This window comes from Mus caroli, unplaced genomic scaffold, assembly GCF_978045245.1.
Source record: "Mus caroli unplaced genomic scaffold, Mus_caroli_1 scaffold_7, whole genome shotgun sequence".
Lineage (NCBI taxonomy): Eukaryota > Metazoa > Chordata > Mammalia > Rodentia > Muridae > Mus > Mus caroli.
Window position 1 is genome coordinate 26017049 of NW_028227262.1, and position 17088 is coordinate 26034136.

Genomic DNA, 17088 nt, shown 5'->3' on the forward strand with positions numbered 1-17088 from the left:
ACACTACAAACTTCCCGTATCTGCTTGTTTTTTGTTTCGGTGCTTAGGGAGTGGGCGGTGCAGGGTGAGTTCTCATATAGACAGAGATGGCATTAGTTCTCTAAGTACCCAACAGATGCCGAACTTTGCTCCTCCTGCTTCCACCTGCCAGGGCTAAGGTCACAAGCGTGTACTATCACGCCCGATGTTACGTGGTGCTGAGAACTGAGCCCCAGCTCTGTGCATGCTCAGAGACGCGTAGTAACTGAGCTACTAATGTGTCTGTACTTTTGATGCCACATCCAAAGTGACATTGATTCAATGACCAGCAGGGCCTTTTTCTGTATTTCTCTAGTTCAGTGATCCTAGTCTAAGTACTGCAGGGGTTTGAATGATAAATGTCTGCCATAGTCCCGTTTCTTAAAAGAGTAACGAGTGCATGTGTCCTTTTATTGCTTGCTGGCCCTTTTGTACTGGACCAACTAAAAAGACAAATGGAGCTAGGAATATATCTAGCAATAAAGATTTCTTCCCCCACCCCCACCCCCGCCCTCAACGTGCACAAAGCCCTGGGAGGGGGGATAGGACATAAACTAAAAGATGAAAAACCAATACCTTTTTAAATATCTTTAATTACCATTATTGCACCGATACAGCATACGCTTATATACATATATCTTCAACTTCATTTTCAATTTTCAGCAATTCAAATACATAATATATTATCATCTTAAGAATACAAAGAACACAAAATGGAGGAAGATCGAGAAAATAGGGTTCCCAACAGTCACTAGTGATCTTATACTTTCTTCTTAGTGTTTGTATCAGAACTTAAATGTCCTGCCATGGCTCTGCAAGAAGAGAGCTGCCTGGGAAGGGGAGGAGGCAATGGGAAAGAATGGACCCGAAGTTAGAAAAAGCTAAGGAGAGCATTGAGTAGAACGATATATTTGAAAGGACCCTCTTCAGCCAGAGTGTGCTATCCACGCAGGTGCTTGCAGGAGTGAGAGTCCTCCCATTCTGCCCTCAAACTGCCCAACAAAGGACAGTACCCACCAACCTCAACGGGAGCTCTTCACAGCACTGTAAAAGGAATGGTGGGCAGACCCTGGAGAGTGATGGGGTGGGAACTTGCTTTAAGATATCCTAGCTGGGTATCAAAGCCTAGCGCAAGGCTACCTGTCACAGGTAAAGAAAGCTGTGGCTTAACCTCCTTCACACTGACATAATTAACAGCAGCTTTCCATTGAATCGCTAAATGGACGAAATGAAATGTTTATGAAAAGGAGTCAAAACCAGGCAGCAAGGCATTGTGGGTACTGAATGGGAGCTAAGTGCTTCCAGCTTTCTGCTCTACACATCAAGTTAAAACTCTTCAGGTCAAACACAGGGTGAGTATAAATTAATGCTATGCTTCAAATGCAGCAATTACATGGAGCTGCAAGAAATTAAACACTTCTGTGGAGTACAATGTGGAAAGCACAGCCCCTTGACTCCCTTCATCTCAGAAATATTCACTGGTCAAAGATGCTGCACTATTGAACGAGAAAACAGTAAGGTACCACCAACACAACCCTCTTGTCAAAGGAAAAAATATGTAAACACACAAGAAGGTGATGGGGCTCCACCCAGCACGGGATGTTCACTGAATGGGATAAGCCTGAAGGAGGCCTTACAGAAAAGAACTGGGACACAGCTTTCTCCAAATCTAACCCTATGAAAACCCAAACTTTGTGAGTCCTGGGGCCAGCCTGCCCATTTTTAGTCTTAGATTGGTGGATAAGACAGTTTCAAGGCATTTGTCTCTCCTGAAATTGCTAACTAGGGAATCATGAGATGATTCTGAAATAAGTTCAAGAACTTACGTATGTATGTTAGAGGTCACTCCCACTCATAAAGCTGGCCTTCTGAACTCTGCAAAGTTGGTCAGTGTGATAATTCCCACTACTCCCCTGCTTGGTTATGAGCAGGAAACAGCAGATTGTCCCCTGGCTATACAGCAAGTACACAGAGATAACAAAAAAGAATCCAGCCTGAATGCACAGAGAAGCTACGGGAAAGACTGACCACTGATTTGGGTTCTGGGAAATGAAGCTGTCCCTCAACTCCCTCAGAAAATGGTGCCCTCGAGGTCATTTTTATTCTTCAAGTGTTCTTACTTCTTTCCAATGCTACTCAAAACTGGACCCAGTTAGATGGCTGTGGTGCCTGGTTAGGAACTGAGCTGTAAGACAAGGAAGGAGACAGAAAGGCAAAGTAGCACGTTGGAGATTCCAGTCCTCATTTCTGAGTCTTCAAAACTGCTGTCCAGAATTTCTAAATCCCCTTCCCGAGGCCTGACATACACATACGCCTCTCCTGCAGTGTTCCTCACCCCTCCTCCCAGCTCCCTAGACCTTCTACCGAAACCCACCCAACAGCAGCTGCTTCCCAGACTATACACATCCTCTATACCAGAGGCTCTCACCCTCTGGGCAGAAACCCCTTTGAGGGTTGAATACTCTTTCCCAGTGATCATGTATCAGATACCCTCCATATCAGATATTTACATTAGAATTCATAACAGTAACAAAATTACAGTTATAAAGTAGCAATAAAATAATAGAACTATTAAAAAGTCACAGCATCAGGAAGACAGATCCACTGCTCTACACACTAAGCAGGAGGCTGCGGGTGCACTGTGCCTATTACCTGGATGCAGTGCTGAAGTCTCCCCACAAGTCATTGCTTGTAGAAACTGGAGCTGGTGCTGAAGTTGAGACAGGAGCCGGAGAATCCAAATCTAACAGGATATCTAAACAAGACAGGGGTGGGGGAGGTGGGAGAGTTTAATCAGACATTCACAAGGAAACCTACACCCAAAGGTCATAGCAGCTTTGTTTATAATCACTTAAAACTGGAACAGTTTGAATGTTCTATGTAGGTGATGGTGTAGATACAAATAATCAGCAATAAACAGGAGAAAACTTGACATACAGGATGACTTGAGACTCACACTAAGTAAAAGAGCCAGTCCCCAGAAGTTACAAACTGTATCACCTCCACTTACATAACATACCTAAAGCAGCAACGTTATATAAACACAGGGCAGGTAAGAGACTGCCACAAGCCAGGGATGGGACGGGGGAGACAGAGGAGTATGGTTATAAAGGGCGATACTGCAGATGCTGACAGTGGGGCTGGAGGAATGGCTCATGGTTAAGAGCACATGCTGCTCTGCCACAGGACCCAAATCCTGTTCCCAGCCCTCAAGTAGGCGGCTCACAACCATCTGGAACTCCAGCTCAAGGGGCTCTGATACCTTTGGCCTCTAAGGGTACTTGCACTCACGTTAAAAATAATAAATGTAGCCAGATGGTCATGGCACACTCCTTTAATCCCAGCACTCAGGAGGCAGAGGCAGGCAGATAGATCTCTGAGTTTGAGGCCAACCTGTTCTACAGAGTGAGTTTCAGGATAGCCAGGACTACACAGAGAAACCTTGACTCTAAAAAATAACAACAATAATACTAGTAAGTCTTTTAAAATAAAAGACAGTGATACAGACTTTTTGCAGCCTATTACAGTGAATCTGTGAACCTATACAGGGCAAATGCATAAAACTGAGGCCACCTACCTGTGCATACATACAGAAAGATGAGAAACTTGAATAAGATTAGAAGATAATGTAACAGTCAAAGAAAGTTTTGTAAAATGTTATCAGAGATACTAAACAAAGAGGATACAAGATTTCTTTCAGTATCTTTTTTCTTTTTCTTTTTTTCAATTTGAGACCAAGTCCCCAGTAGTTCAGGCTGGCCTGGAAGTTAAGTCACTTAGGATGACAGACACTGGACTGCTTCTCCTGCCCTCCAAAGTACTGGGACTTGAGGGATGTACCAACATACTTTCTTCATTTCATATTTCTTATAACTGTGTATAAATTTCTTAATTCTCAAAATAAAATGTTTAATTCAAAAATTAATCCTCAGCTGTGTGGCCACAAGTTTTCTCAAGTCATTTCACTTATATTCCCTCTTTTAATGAATTATAACTAAGCTAATCCCAGCACTTGGGAGACAGAGGCAGAGGCAGGCGGAGCTCAGAGTGGGACGCCAGCCTGTCTACAGACAGGGTTCCAGGACAGCTAAAACTAGAGACAGAAAAAAGAAAAAAGGGAGCCAGGCAGTAAAATCAGATCAGAGGAATTGGGGAGGAGGGGGGGAAGGGAGGTAGTGAAAGAAGGGAATGAGCCAGAACAAAACACAACAGACATGTATGACAAGTGCCATAATGAAATCCACTCACACAGCAACTTTAAAAAGTAATCATAAGGGCTGGAGAGATGGCTCAGCAGTTAAGAGCACAGACTACTCTTCCGAAGGTCCTAAGTTCAAATCCTAGCACCCACATAGTGGCTCTCAACCATTCGTAATGAGATCTGACGCCCTCTTCTGGTGTGTCTGAAGACAGCTACAGTGTATGTACATATAATAAGTAAATCTTTAGGCCAGAGCAAGTGGGGTCCTGAAATCAAATTTCCAGCAACCACATGATGGCTCACAACCATCAGTACTCATAATGTACTCATATACATTAAATAAATAAATAAATTTTTTAAAAATTATTTTAAAAAAGTAATCATATAAGAAATACAAGTACAGTGGCCCACACATGATATCTCTGCACAAGGAAGGTAAGAAGATCAAGAGTTCAAAGCTATCATCAGCTACATAACAAGTTTGAGGCCAGCCTAGGTTACAGGAGATACTGTCTCACAGGTAGTGGGAAGGGAGCTTAGAGAGATGGCTCCTTTTCCAGAGGGTCCAGGGTCAGTTCCCAGGGCCCACATGATGGCTCAAAGTCATCTACACTTCCAGGTCCAGGTCCAGTTCCTCCTTCCAGTCTAATGCTCTCTTCTGGCCAAGGGCACTGCAAACACATGCAGCACATACAGCGTGCAAGCAAAACGCATGCACGTAAAACCAAATCTGCTAAGAACCATTTTATAAAGTGTTCACTTTAAGCCATAAGTACTGGCACACCTTTATTCCCAGCTCTAAATTCAAGGCCAGCCTGGTCTACCTAGTGAATTCCAGGATAGCCAGAGCTCCATAGTGAGAACCTATCTCGAAAAAACAACAAAAAGTTCATTTCAGCAGCACATACACTAACCTGCAACAATACAGGGACAATCAGGACGGCCACTGCATGAGGATGATGCACAAATGTGTGAACATCATACTCAAATAAATAAAGAGTAAAAAGTTAACACCTAACAAATTCTAACACCTGGTTTGCTGGTATTAAATGTGTATGTGTATGCATATATGAATATACACACACACAGTTTCATTTCTTACTGAGTTCTCTAGACTAGCCTGGGCTATACAGTAATAGCTCCTCAAAAAGGAAAAGAAAAAGAGAAATTCCTTTGAGTCTTAGTGGTCTCTTTTTTTCCAAATGGGAACATATAACTACACCTGCTGTTTTCCTCCAGTCAACAGGGAAAAACAAAAATGTTGTCCGGTCAGTTTTGTTTGAGTGGCGCTACACAGCTCCAGCTGGCCTGCAGCTCACTATGTAGTAGCTTCAGCCTCTCCAGTGACTGTGTGGGCTAACCAGACTGGAAGATGATAAACATGCAGCCCCAATGGCATCTTTTCAGGGAAGGGCTATGTTCCAGAAACTGTGGTGGCGCTGTACAGCATTACCTTACCAACCTGGGGTAACTTTCCACCTCCATTTTGCAAGCAAGGACACTCAAGACTTAATGACCTTAAGGAAGCTGCGCTATGGCACAAACTCATAATGTCAGCACTTGGGAAACGAAGACCAGGGATTCTAGGTCATCTTCAGCTAAACAGCACATTCGAGGCCTAGGCTACCTAGAAGTAAATCCTTTGGGGGTTATTTTGGGTTTTTTTTGGAGGGGGGAGGGGGCGTTGAGGGTTTTGGAGTTTTTTTTGAGAAAAATAATGTTTACCAAGTATATTAATTAATTAATTAATTAATGTGTCTTTTGTTTTGTTCTGTTCTGTTTTTTGTTTTTGAGATAGTTTCTCTATGTAGCCCTGACCATCCTGGAACACACTCTGTAGACCAGGCTAGCCTGGAACTCAGAGACTTCCCTCCTCAGTAATGGGATTAAAGGAGTGTGCCACCACCACCCAGCTTATTTTATTATTTTAATTATGTGTATGTGTGTCTGTATATGAGTATGTGCACATGAGTGCCCGTGCCCTTGGAGGTCAGAGGCCTGACCCACAAAGGTGCTAGGAACCACACTCACATCCTCTGTAGGAGCAGCACTTACCTTTGGCCATTCCTCTAGCCCAGCCAGACGCAGTCTTCTCTAAATAAGCACATTAAGCACACGGCTTCTGTCAGAGCACCTGCCAAGCAGCACTTTAGCAGGAAAATTCTGATCCCTCCCCAACACCAGCCTGTCGGTACCAAAAGCACCTTCCTAGCAAAAATTCCCTGTAAATGGATTATCCACTTAAAACCTAACTTAAGGTTATTGTCAAGTTAAGTACAACACTTACCTGAATCATTACCTCCATGGTTAGATTTTGGAATAGGTGGTGGGGTGACATGGTTGCTGATGGCAACTGAGGAGGATGGCGGGGGAATAGTGACTTTGCCTCCAGGTGGAGGTGGGAGTAAGCTCAGGCCTCCCGTTCCTGAGGCCCGGGGCTTAGAAGCACCTCCTTTCTTGGCTGTAATGTTCTACAAGAGAGAGAGAGAGAAGGATGTCACAGACCTAGAGAATAGCAGGAAAATAATAATAATAAAAAACCTCCTACCCAGTCAGCATACACCCTTAGCCACAGGACCCTAGAGGAAGAAGTGAGTGGCTATGTGAATTCAAGGATAGCCTGATCTACATAGCAAGTTCCAGGCCAACCAGATTATACAGTAATACCTTGTCTTAAAACAGAAAACAGCAATAAGAGCTCTGACTGCTCTTCCAGAAGACACAGGTTTGAATCCCAGCACCCCCCACAGCAGCTCACAGCCATCTATAACTCCAGTCCAGAGGATTCAACACCCTCTTCTAGCCTCCACGGACACTGAATGCCTGTAGTGCACAAACATATGCAGGCCAAACATCCATACACATATGATAAAACGTAAAGAAAAGAAATCACACTTACCCCAATACTCAACTTGATGGTCTGTCCTTCCTTGAAGCCTAAATCCAACTTGGGACGATTATCCATTTCCTGCGATTCTTTGGAAATCTCAGTTTCCTGCTTTACCCACCTTTGGGGAAATAAGAATTTAATCTCAGCTTGCAATTACCTGAAACAGAGTCTGACCCAAATCTGATTATCTCTCACTCAGATGAACTGAAATTCCAGAAAGCAGAGTGAGGGACCCATAAAACATGAGAGAGAAAATGAGAAAACTATCCAAAGTTCCAGACTGAGAAGCCATAAAGTGTGTGGGAGACACACCCTCTTGAGAGTTCTTAGCCCTGTGCCTGAGAACGGCCCCAGAGGAGCTGTGTTAGTTACTACGTCCTTGCTGGCCATCTCTGGGCTTTGGACTTCAGAGTCCTAAAGGATAAAGACCCACACTGTCCTAGAGACAGGAAGTGATGTGGTACTGGGTGCTGGTCACTGCAGCTGTGCCAAACTCACATGCAAGCATGGAACACATCAGCTGGTGCGTGACAGGAATAGTGCAGGGCTGCCTGTGAACAGTTGCTCCTGCTGTGGGCCACCCTCCCCCATCTTTTTAAAACCAAAGGCAAATTCCCCATGGGTTTAACCAGGCATCAACACAAACCACTGCACAAGGATCTAAAATATCTTACGGGCTGTATGGAAAGATGAGACCAGGTACAAAGGTAAGGAAAAAGTACAGAACAGACTACTATGTAAACACCCACTCAGGCAGCACCCAATAATTATGCACCCTGAAAACCAAGAGCAAGCTTCACTCACTTGAAGTGATCTTGCAGGGAAACGTTAAAGTCGAAGGCATCTCCCCGATCCGTGAAGCCGATGCCAATAAATGCACTGCGCCCTGTGAGGAGGAGGGATCTCAGAAAGCATGCTCCCTGTGACGACGTCTGCCTATCAGAGCTATGTGTCATACGAGACCCATAAGATCTGCCTAGAATCCACTCACGGGCCAGCAGTCAGCAGATAACATGCAACCGATAGGCCAACTCTTCCCACAGCACAAGTCTGACAATGAAGTTCCACTGAAATAGAGCCACACCGACTATATAGTGCCTGTGGCTACTTCACTCTGCAGCCAGCAAACTAAGAGGTACAGTCACAACTTGGCCTATGCTGAAATACTTATAGTTCTTGGTTACCAACCTATTAAAAACTACAAAGAGGTGGGAACGGTGGTACACAACCGTAAGCCCAGCAGAAGCAGGCCCATCTCTGAGTTCAAGGCCAGCCTAATTAGCATATATTGTATCAGCCAGGTACATAGTAAGATTCCATCTTAAAAAAATAAAATGAAGAAATGGCTGAAAAATGCTGCCCTAGAAATTATAATTCAAGACAATTCCATCAAAATCCAAAATAACATGCTCTCTTTTGTTAAATAAGCATTTTGATTAACTTAACAAAATGAGCATAAGCTCACATCTATAAAATATTAATATTCAATAGCATCATAGTAACACTGAAAAAGAGGAAAGAAAAAGTCATAAAAGGAAGAGAAGCGTAATGAGGACACAATTTCATTAGGGTACAACCTATTTCCCTAACTTCATCCCACCAAAAAGCCCAGATTTCTTACCGGTACCATCCTGGATCCTGATCACAAAGTAGCGGCTGGAGTCTGTCACAGTCTCCACAGCAATCCCAGGATACTGTTCTACAGGGGCCTGAGCAAAGAGCTCCCCTAACAATAAGAAAGAGGCATCTCTGAGCAGCAGCAGAAAAGCTAACTCCAGCTAGCCAGCATTTCTCCATGCCAGTCCTTAACTGAGGAGACTTACAAAACCACGCTACCCAGTATCCACCACGCCTGAGGCGCTGCACTGACCTGAAACTTTATCTTCCAGTTTGATGTAGGCAATCTTTCCTTTTGAAGTGATTCGCAGGCGACCAGTCCAATCAGGTTGGTCTAGCTTCCAGTCAGATGCCCTACGAAAGGAAAACGGCAAGCCTGAGGCCTCAGGTACACTCCATGAGCAGTTCTTTGTTTTGGGTTGGGTTGGTTTGGTTTTGCTTTTTTGAGACAGGATTTTTCTACGTAGCCTTGGCTGTCCTGGAATGCACTCCGTAAACAAGGCTGGCCTCGAACTCAGAGGTCCACCTGCCTCTGCCTCCTGGTGCTGGGATTTCAGTAGCTATATTTTCCCATGCTAGAAAGCCTACTCTTTCTGCCTATTAAATAGTCAAGAAAAATAACTCAAGCTCTTTAAACTGAATCCTCGTGTTCTCATGTTACATGCTGTCTAGTACAGGTAACAAGCAATGTTTCCTTTGTGCCACTTTCAAGCTTAATAAGAACCAATAGAGATATGCAAAGCAGGTACAAATAAAAACCACCAGCCAGACAGGCGGTGGTGGTGCATACCTTTGACCCCAGCACGCAGGAGGTGGATCTCTGAGTTTGAGGACAGCCTGGTCAACAGAGTGAGTTCCAGGGCAGCCAGGGTTACACAGAAGCTCTGACTCAGGATAGGCAGGAAGAATCAAAACTAAATTTCTTGAGAATTGTGATGTAGTGATGTGACACAGACTTACCTAGTATACAATCCCTAACATCAGAGAAAAAAATAATAAAAACTAAGCTGAGTTCCACTGTGCACACCTTTAATACCAGCACTGAAGAAGCAGATGCAGGCACACCTCTGATTCAGTCACCCTACTGTACATAGTAAGCCCATTTCAAAAACCAAAATTCTAAAACTGTACTTTCTCCTACAGTGGTACTCTCCTGCCTAGAGGGTGTTACTTAATGATGCTTCATTACTGAGGGAACAGCAAAGTGCATCTGCGGCTCCCAATCACTAACTATGGCTTATCACTCACTGACTCCAGCCAGTATCCACACTGTAGGTACTGATGAAGTGGCAGGCACTACTCTAGATGGCTGGGCTGTAACAGCGAACAAACCGCTCTTCCCCTCTGAACGTTTACAACAGAAGGAAACATACACAACAGCGGTACCTCAGGTTATTTGGTTAAGGTGAGAGGGAAATACAGAGGCAGGTAAGCAGTCGAGGAGGACAGGGGGACAGGTTACAGGTTCAAGGGTAACCAGGAAGCTGAGGGCGAAGCTCAGAGGTCAAAGCTTGTTTAGCAAGCACCACGCCCTAGGGTTCACACACACACACACACACACACAAGGAGGAGAAGTCAAGGTCGGCCTCACCAAGAATGTGAATGTTAGGCAAAAATGTAGAGCAAACGGTAGCACAAAGGTTGTAAAGATAACCACCAGCTTTTAGACTGGATCTGAGGACTGCTCCATAGGAAGGAATCCAGGCCTGGCCCTGGAAACATGGCCAGCAGCTCGAGAAGAACGTGGTGGCAGTTTCCTTTGGGTGCCTGAGAGGAACGTGCTCTAAGCACAGTGCGAACAAAGGTGCTGAGGTGAGAGCATGCTTGCTGTCCGGGTCTAAGGACGAGGAAGCTGCTGTTCTTGCAAGAAGCCAAAATGGCTCATTGGTTAAGAGCACTGACTACTCTTCCCAAGATCCTGAGTTCAAATCCCAGCTACCACATGGTGGCTCACAACCATCTGTAATGAGATTTGATGCCCTCTGCTGGAGTGTCTGAAGACAGCTACAGTGTACTCACATAATAAATAAATAAATCTTACACACACACACACACACACACACACACACACACAAAGAAGCCAGCTGGGAAGCAAAAGAAAGGCAGACTACGTAGGCCCTTGCAAGCCATCCAAAGCCTGGCCATTCCTAACTAAGTGAAAACTGGCTAGGCCAGGTTTTAGACAGGTCTGCGACTCAGCCATCCCTGTACTTTACAGCCATGACTTTGTCTGCTGTGAGGAAGAGATGGAGGGCTGTGATGGCAGAAGCAGGGCACTTAGTTAAGAACCACTTCAGTGAGTCATGAGAGGGGCTCGGTGGAGACAGGAGCACAAGCTACTAACAAGATTGTGGACTCTAGAGTAAAGGCAGCAGGATTTTCTAATGAGGTGTGGGCCAGGAGCAAGAGAGGTCAGGGAGAGCTCCAAGCTTCTTAAGACCTGAGCAACAAGGTACCAACGACTAAACTAAGGAAAGCTTGTTGTGGACACTACCTGGGAGGATGGAGGTTGAATTCTGAATATGCTGAATTTCAGGTGTCTAATAGGTGTTTTCAAGGAAAGATGAGGAGCAGACAGCTGAGAAAGTAAGAACAGGGTTCAGGAAAAACATCTAAAATGCAAACACCACTGTCACAATAATAATTTATCTCTTATGAACCTGAAGACTTCAAAGTGTGGTGCGCATGCCTAAAATCCTTTGGAAGTTAAAAGCAAGATCAGAGGGAGAGGGAGGCTTGCCTCAGCTACAACATTAAGGCCCTGCCTCAAAACAAAAATACAAAAACAAACAAATAAAAAAAAACGACCAATACTTGCTGGGAAGAAAAGTAAAAAGAGAAAGTTTAACAAGATACTATGTTAAAAGAAAATCAAGCAAAAACATAGGTTTTTGTCTCTGTAGTGTTTAGGATCAAACCCAGGTCCTTGAGTGTGCTAGCTCAGCCCCTACCACTTAGCCCACAGCCCCAGCCGAGCTTCTCAACAGGACCGTAAGATAAATGCTTTCATCTCCTTCTCTCTTGATGTTCTGCCTTCAAAGACTATAAGTACCTGAATCTAATCCGGAGTAGAACATTTTACACGTCCTCATGAATTAACTTTTAAAATAAATGTGCTTGCTTGCTTATTTTGGGGGGGTTGGGGGTACATGTAAGCCATGATACACACGTGGAAATCAGATGACAACTTATGGGCAGGTAGGTATCTCATCATTTTTATCTTTTGTATCTTGTCCTTAAATAGCAAACAAATTTTCAATCAATAAATGATACGTGGCAGCAGTTTCCTTCATCCTTGATTCTTAATCCCTCTCCCTCTCCAAAACCAAGACTAAAGAATTCTTGAATTTGCTGGTCTCCAAACAACACTAAAACCTAACCTCACTGGCCAGGTGTGGTGGTGAAAGCACTGAGTCCCAACAGTTGGGCAGCACATCTCCAGGAGTTTGGAGCCGCAGGACTCTACTGTGAGACCCTGTGTAAAGCATACATAAAACCTACCTCACAAGTTTTCATTTACCTAACCAGGTGAATGTATCTTGCATGCTAAGAATAAATATGTTTATTTCCGAAGATGAGAAGATTAAAGTTCAGTAAGTGACTTTCCTACAAAATAAAAGGTTAAATGTATTTGCTTTTATGTTATTGGGGGGAGGGGCAAAGGTTTTCTTTTTTTTTTTTTTTAATTTATTTATGCATGTGTACAGGTGATTGTCAAGGCCAGACAGTATCAGATCCCCTGGAACTGGAGTTACAGCAGTTTTGAACCTCCCACTGTATGTGCTGGAAATGGAACCTAGGCCCTCTACAAAGAGCAGCAGTGCTCTTAACCACTGAGCCATCTCTGCAGTCCAGTTCTTGTTTCAGAGGTTCAGACAGAGCCTCCTGCAGCCAAGGATGGCCTTACTGATCCTGATCCGCAAATACCTCCATCTCTCAAGTGCTGAGATCAGAGGTACGTGTCACCACTCACCGCTGCAAACTTCATTTTTGACTTTTCAGTCACTATACTGTAAGAGTGGGTAACGATAGGATGCCCCTTGGATAATAAGAAATATCAAAATAAGCATAGGAAACAGAAAAATTAAGAAACTGCTTTAATGGGATGCTGTAGTGACCTGATAAGAGGATAAAAACTATGAAATAAATGAGACTGTAGACAGAGGCAGGGAGGCTTGAAGTAAAAGAAAAATAGAAGACTTCAATGGACCTTAACCCCTAGAGAGACTCCTTTACTTAGCAGTTCAGCCACTGCTAGCTTATGTGATTGGGTTGGCTGGATAATCCAATATCTTCTTGTTGAATGTATTATCCATGTATGTGTATGTATGTGAGCCATGCCATAACACATATGTGGCAGGCAGAAGACAATATGTAAAGTCACTGCTTTCTTCCCTTTCCATGGATTTGGGAGATCATATGCTGGTTTTTCAGCCCTCACAGTAAGCACTTTACCTGAGATGGGCTCCAATTTCTTTTTCCAGTGAGCATTTGCTGAGTGCCTACTATGTGCAAGACACTATGCTGGTCCTTCCAGTCCCCACAGATACAGTTTAACAAGACTTCATTCAGGCTGTTCATTCTATCCTGGAGATCAGAAGACTGGACATTAAAGCAGAGATAGAGATGAACATAAAGTGCTATGGAAGTCCACAGAGAGCTGGCCTGAACCCAAGACTCAGGTAGAGTGATGTGTAAGCTAAATCATAACATGGTACCTATGACTACCATCATGCTGAGTTTCAGTCATGGTCAATGTGAATGGCAGCTCCTTTACCAAAAGATATACAACTCGTAGGGCCCACTGCACAGGTCTGTACAAAACAACTCATCAATGCTGAATGACCCTCTGGTTAGGAAGCGAAATGGAGATGTGGAGAAGGTAACTTTCCAGCAAGAGAAAAACCATGAAGGTATGTCAGTCAGAAAAGGGGTACTACTAGTACTGTATTTTTATAACGCTTTAGTTAGCCTACATTCTTTTATTTAACTCTAAAAAAAAAAAAAAAAAAAAAAACCTGTGAAGGGGTTGGGGAAATGGCTCAGTAGTTAAGAACACTTGTTGCTCCTGCAGAAGTTGTTGCCAGCACCCAGATGATGGTTCACCAACATCAGTGACTCCAGTTCCTGGAGATCTGATGTCTCACAACATCACTCTGACCTCTGTGAGCACAAGGTCTACACACTCATACAGACAGACAAAACACCCATACACATACCTATAAAACAAATAAAAACCTGTGAGGTACACAAGGCGTGCACAGTCTTCTTACAGTACTTCTCCTGTTTTACAAATGAGAACCCTTAAGGCCTGGAGAAGAAAAAGATTGATTGGCTCATAAATTACACAGCTATTTAGTGTCGAGGGCTCAGACCTAAAGAGTTTTCAACACAAATCCCAGTGAATTCTCTTTGAACTCCTTAACATCCTACAACAGCCCAAAACCTCAATCACTGGATTACAAGGTTGTCAGGCCTTACAAGAGGAAAAAAAAAAAAAAATGCTGCACTGACTCTGGAAAAGCTAGAAGAGAGGTGACTGGATTGATAGGAAGGCAGAAATCCCTACATAATCAATGGGGGAGGGGGGGGGGGTTTACACACACACACAAAATGAAAAGACGCAATAGCTCATCACTGGAATACGGGATCTTAACGTGTGCCTACTGCACACCCCCCCCCCCAAAAAAAAAAAAACCCTAAAGGATGATGACACTTGGCGAGAATGACAACAGTATCAATTATAATAAATCATCCAAACAGTGAACAGCAAAACTACCATTCCCGACAAGTGTCAGGAGGGATCAGAAGCGCGGGGGAGGAGGAGCGTGCCGTGTGCGTGTGCGGACGCGCGCGTGGAGGATTACAAGCCAAAGGTCGCAGCAAGAGTAACAGATGGAGCAGGCATGAATGGATTGCGGATGACGAGGAGCAGACGATGTCTCGGGGGGGATGGGGAGGAGAGGTGGAAAGACGCATGACGGCAGGAAGAAAAGAAAACAAAATCAGAGTTCCAGCAAAACAGAAAAGTAGACGGAGCCGCCGGCAGCCGGGGTGGCAGGCTAACTAAGGGACCTCTACGGCGGCAGCGGCTCGAGCCGATGGCTGCTGCCCAAGGACACAACCGTCACCCCGGCGGGCGCCGGCTGCAAATCCCCCTGGGTACCTGTAACCGCGGTTGGAGGCCCGCGGCGGAATCCGGTAGACGCTGACGTCGGGCTTCACACACAGCACAGACTCATATTCCAGCTCGGTCGCCATCTTGGCTCCGCTAGCGCCGCGGGGGCGGGGCACGGGTGGGGGCGGGCTGAGACGCCGACGGCTTCCTCCGCGTCACTTCCGCTCGGGTACAGCTTCGAGGTTAACCTCTAGGTGGCGCAAAACCTGTTACGATCTGGAAACGCAGATGCGCCTGGCTCGCCATCTTGAGTAACGGCAAAGACGGGCTCAGTGGTTTAGAGCACTTGCCTAACAAGGCCTCGGGTTGGGCTCTTTCCCCAGCGAAAAATTAAAAATAAAAATTCAGTTCTCTTTTACCTACCTTCAAACGGTAACCAGAAAAAAAAAAAGTCACTGAATATACGAAAATAAAACAGAGGTTGGACAAAATGAATCTCTGCTTTCTCATTCTGTTCTCAAAAGCAAGTGTCCAATGCATAATCTATTAAGTGCTACCATGGGGTTGTTTTATTTTGTTTTGGTTTTTGCAATTTTGGAGGTTTTGTTGGTGACTTCTCCATATTAAAATGACCTGATTACAGTGCTAAATGCTATCTAACATCCCTCAGCATTAGTAGCCCAGCTGGCTACACATCACGATGAGTACTAAACAGCTGCTCTATCCACAAATATGTTCTTTGTGCACTCGCAAATAAATGTAAGCTTACAACAGTGTAACTTAGAAACGTTTTAGATGGCACTGACTTCAAGTGGCAAAACCAAGTCTGATCTTATCTTGTCCCCCCAAAACACCAGTAGCAGCCTCTTTCATTGCATTCTATCGACTGGTTGACTTATGCTCCTGATTGGTCTGCTTTGCCTAGAAAAGTCAGTTCTTAAAGTCAATAAGAATTAGATGTGGCTGGTAAGGATGTAGAGACTGGCTACGGTTGCCAGGACTATAAATTGATCCAACACTGCTTTGAAGGGACATTTAGCAGAACTCTCCAAATATTAAGTGAGTGTAGCCTTTAACAGTTCCACTAGCTTTTTGTTTGTTCATGTTTGTTTATTTGGAGACAGAGTTTCAATGTAGTCCAGGCTGGCCCTCATCTCATTATGTACTAAAGAATGACTTTGAACTTCTAATCCTCCTGCCACCATAGTATTAGAATTACAGGCATGTGTCACCATACTCTTTTCTTTTTTCTTTTTTTTTTTCTTTTCTTTTTTTCAGTGTTTTGGATCATATCCAGGGTTTCGTGAGAACTAGGCAAGCATTCTATCAACTTAGCTACATCCCCAACCAAAAACTTTTTTTTCTGTCATATACTTCTCCAACACATGTTATAAAGAGAATGCATACACTGTGGATGGAGACATAAAAGAGAAAACAGACAGAAAAATGGTCTTTTTCTAAACCTATGATCTCAGCGGAAGCCTCGGTCATGTTACTATACCACATTGAACTCTTTCGTTTCCTCTTTCTGTATCAGCAGTGCTGACAATCGCTTACTGAGGCCCCAGCCCCTGGTTCACCTTTCAAGTGCTCTGTATTTTTTTCTCTCCAAATCCGGTCATCCTAGAGACTTCTGGTTTCACATAGTTAGCTCTCCCTAATCTTACACTCCTTCTTGCCACATGTAAGGCATGATATACGATAACCACTTGCAGCTTATTCCAAGAATTTTTAGTTTGTTTATTATTTTAAAACCAACAAACATAATACGGGATATTAGCAAAATAATGAGGAAATACACACTGGCCTCTTCTACACGTGCAGCACGCCATTTTCCATGGTCTTACAGAGTCCTCTCTGATTTAGATGGCCATATTATCCTATTTTTCCTGGTGGTGGTTTGTTTGTGGCAGCATCTCATTCTCTAGGCCAGGCTTCTTCTGTTTCTGCTTCCTAAGTGCTATTACAGGTGCAAACACACTCACCTCCATACTTACTTCTACTTCTGAACACGTATGTCCACATATGTTTCTCACTTACTCCTTAGTAAGATCTTGAAGTCTAATTTAAATATCACTGTCTCTGGGATTTGTTCCTCATCTTCTGTTTGCTTGCTTGTTTGTTTTTAATGTACGAGTGCTTGTCTATGGGTACCACAGAGACCAGAGGAAAGCACTGGATTTCCTCAAGGTGGAGTTACAGATGACGATGCTTGGAACCAAACCCAGGTTACATGGCATGGCT

The 17088-nt window shown here is 44.1% G+C and overlaps 1 protein-coding gene across 1 annotated transcript; it reads right to left on the reverse strand.

Annotated features, from left to right (window-relative positions):
* Positions 1-597: 597 nt before the first annotated feature.
* Positions 598-15017, reverse strand: Necap1 (NECAP endocytosis associated 1). Its single transcript, XM_021164978.3, has 8 exons — positions 14893-15017; positions 8980-9080; positions 8731-8835; positions 7914-7995; positions 7119-7227; positions 6507-6690; positions 2671-2773; positions 598-2203 (listed from the first exon to the last, which is right to left on the reverse strand). The coding sequence occupies exons 1-8, from the start codon at positions 14985-14987 to the stop codon at positions 2155-2157; spliced, it is 828 nt and encodes a 275-aa protein (XP_021020637.2). The 5' UTR covers positions 14988-15017; the 3' UTR covers positions 598-2154.
* Between the last annotated feature and the right edge of the window lie 2071 nt (positions 15018-17088).

Bases quoted from the DNA above. Each gene is read 5' to 3' on its own strand.
- Necap1 (XM_021164978.3), bottom strand. From the start codon at position 14,987: ATGGCGACCGAGCTGGAATATGAGTCTGTGCTGTGTGTGAAGCCCGAC. The intron at 7,996-8,730 runs GTAAGAAATCTG...TCCTCCTCACAG, and splicing joins CAGGATCCAGGATGGTACCG to GGCGCAGTGCATTTATTGGC. The intron at 6,691-7,118 runs GTAAGTGTGATT...TCTCTCTTGTAG, and splicing joins CCATCAAGTTGAGTATTGGG to AACATTACAGCCAAGAAAGG.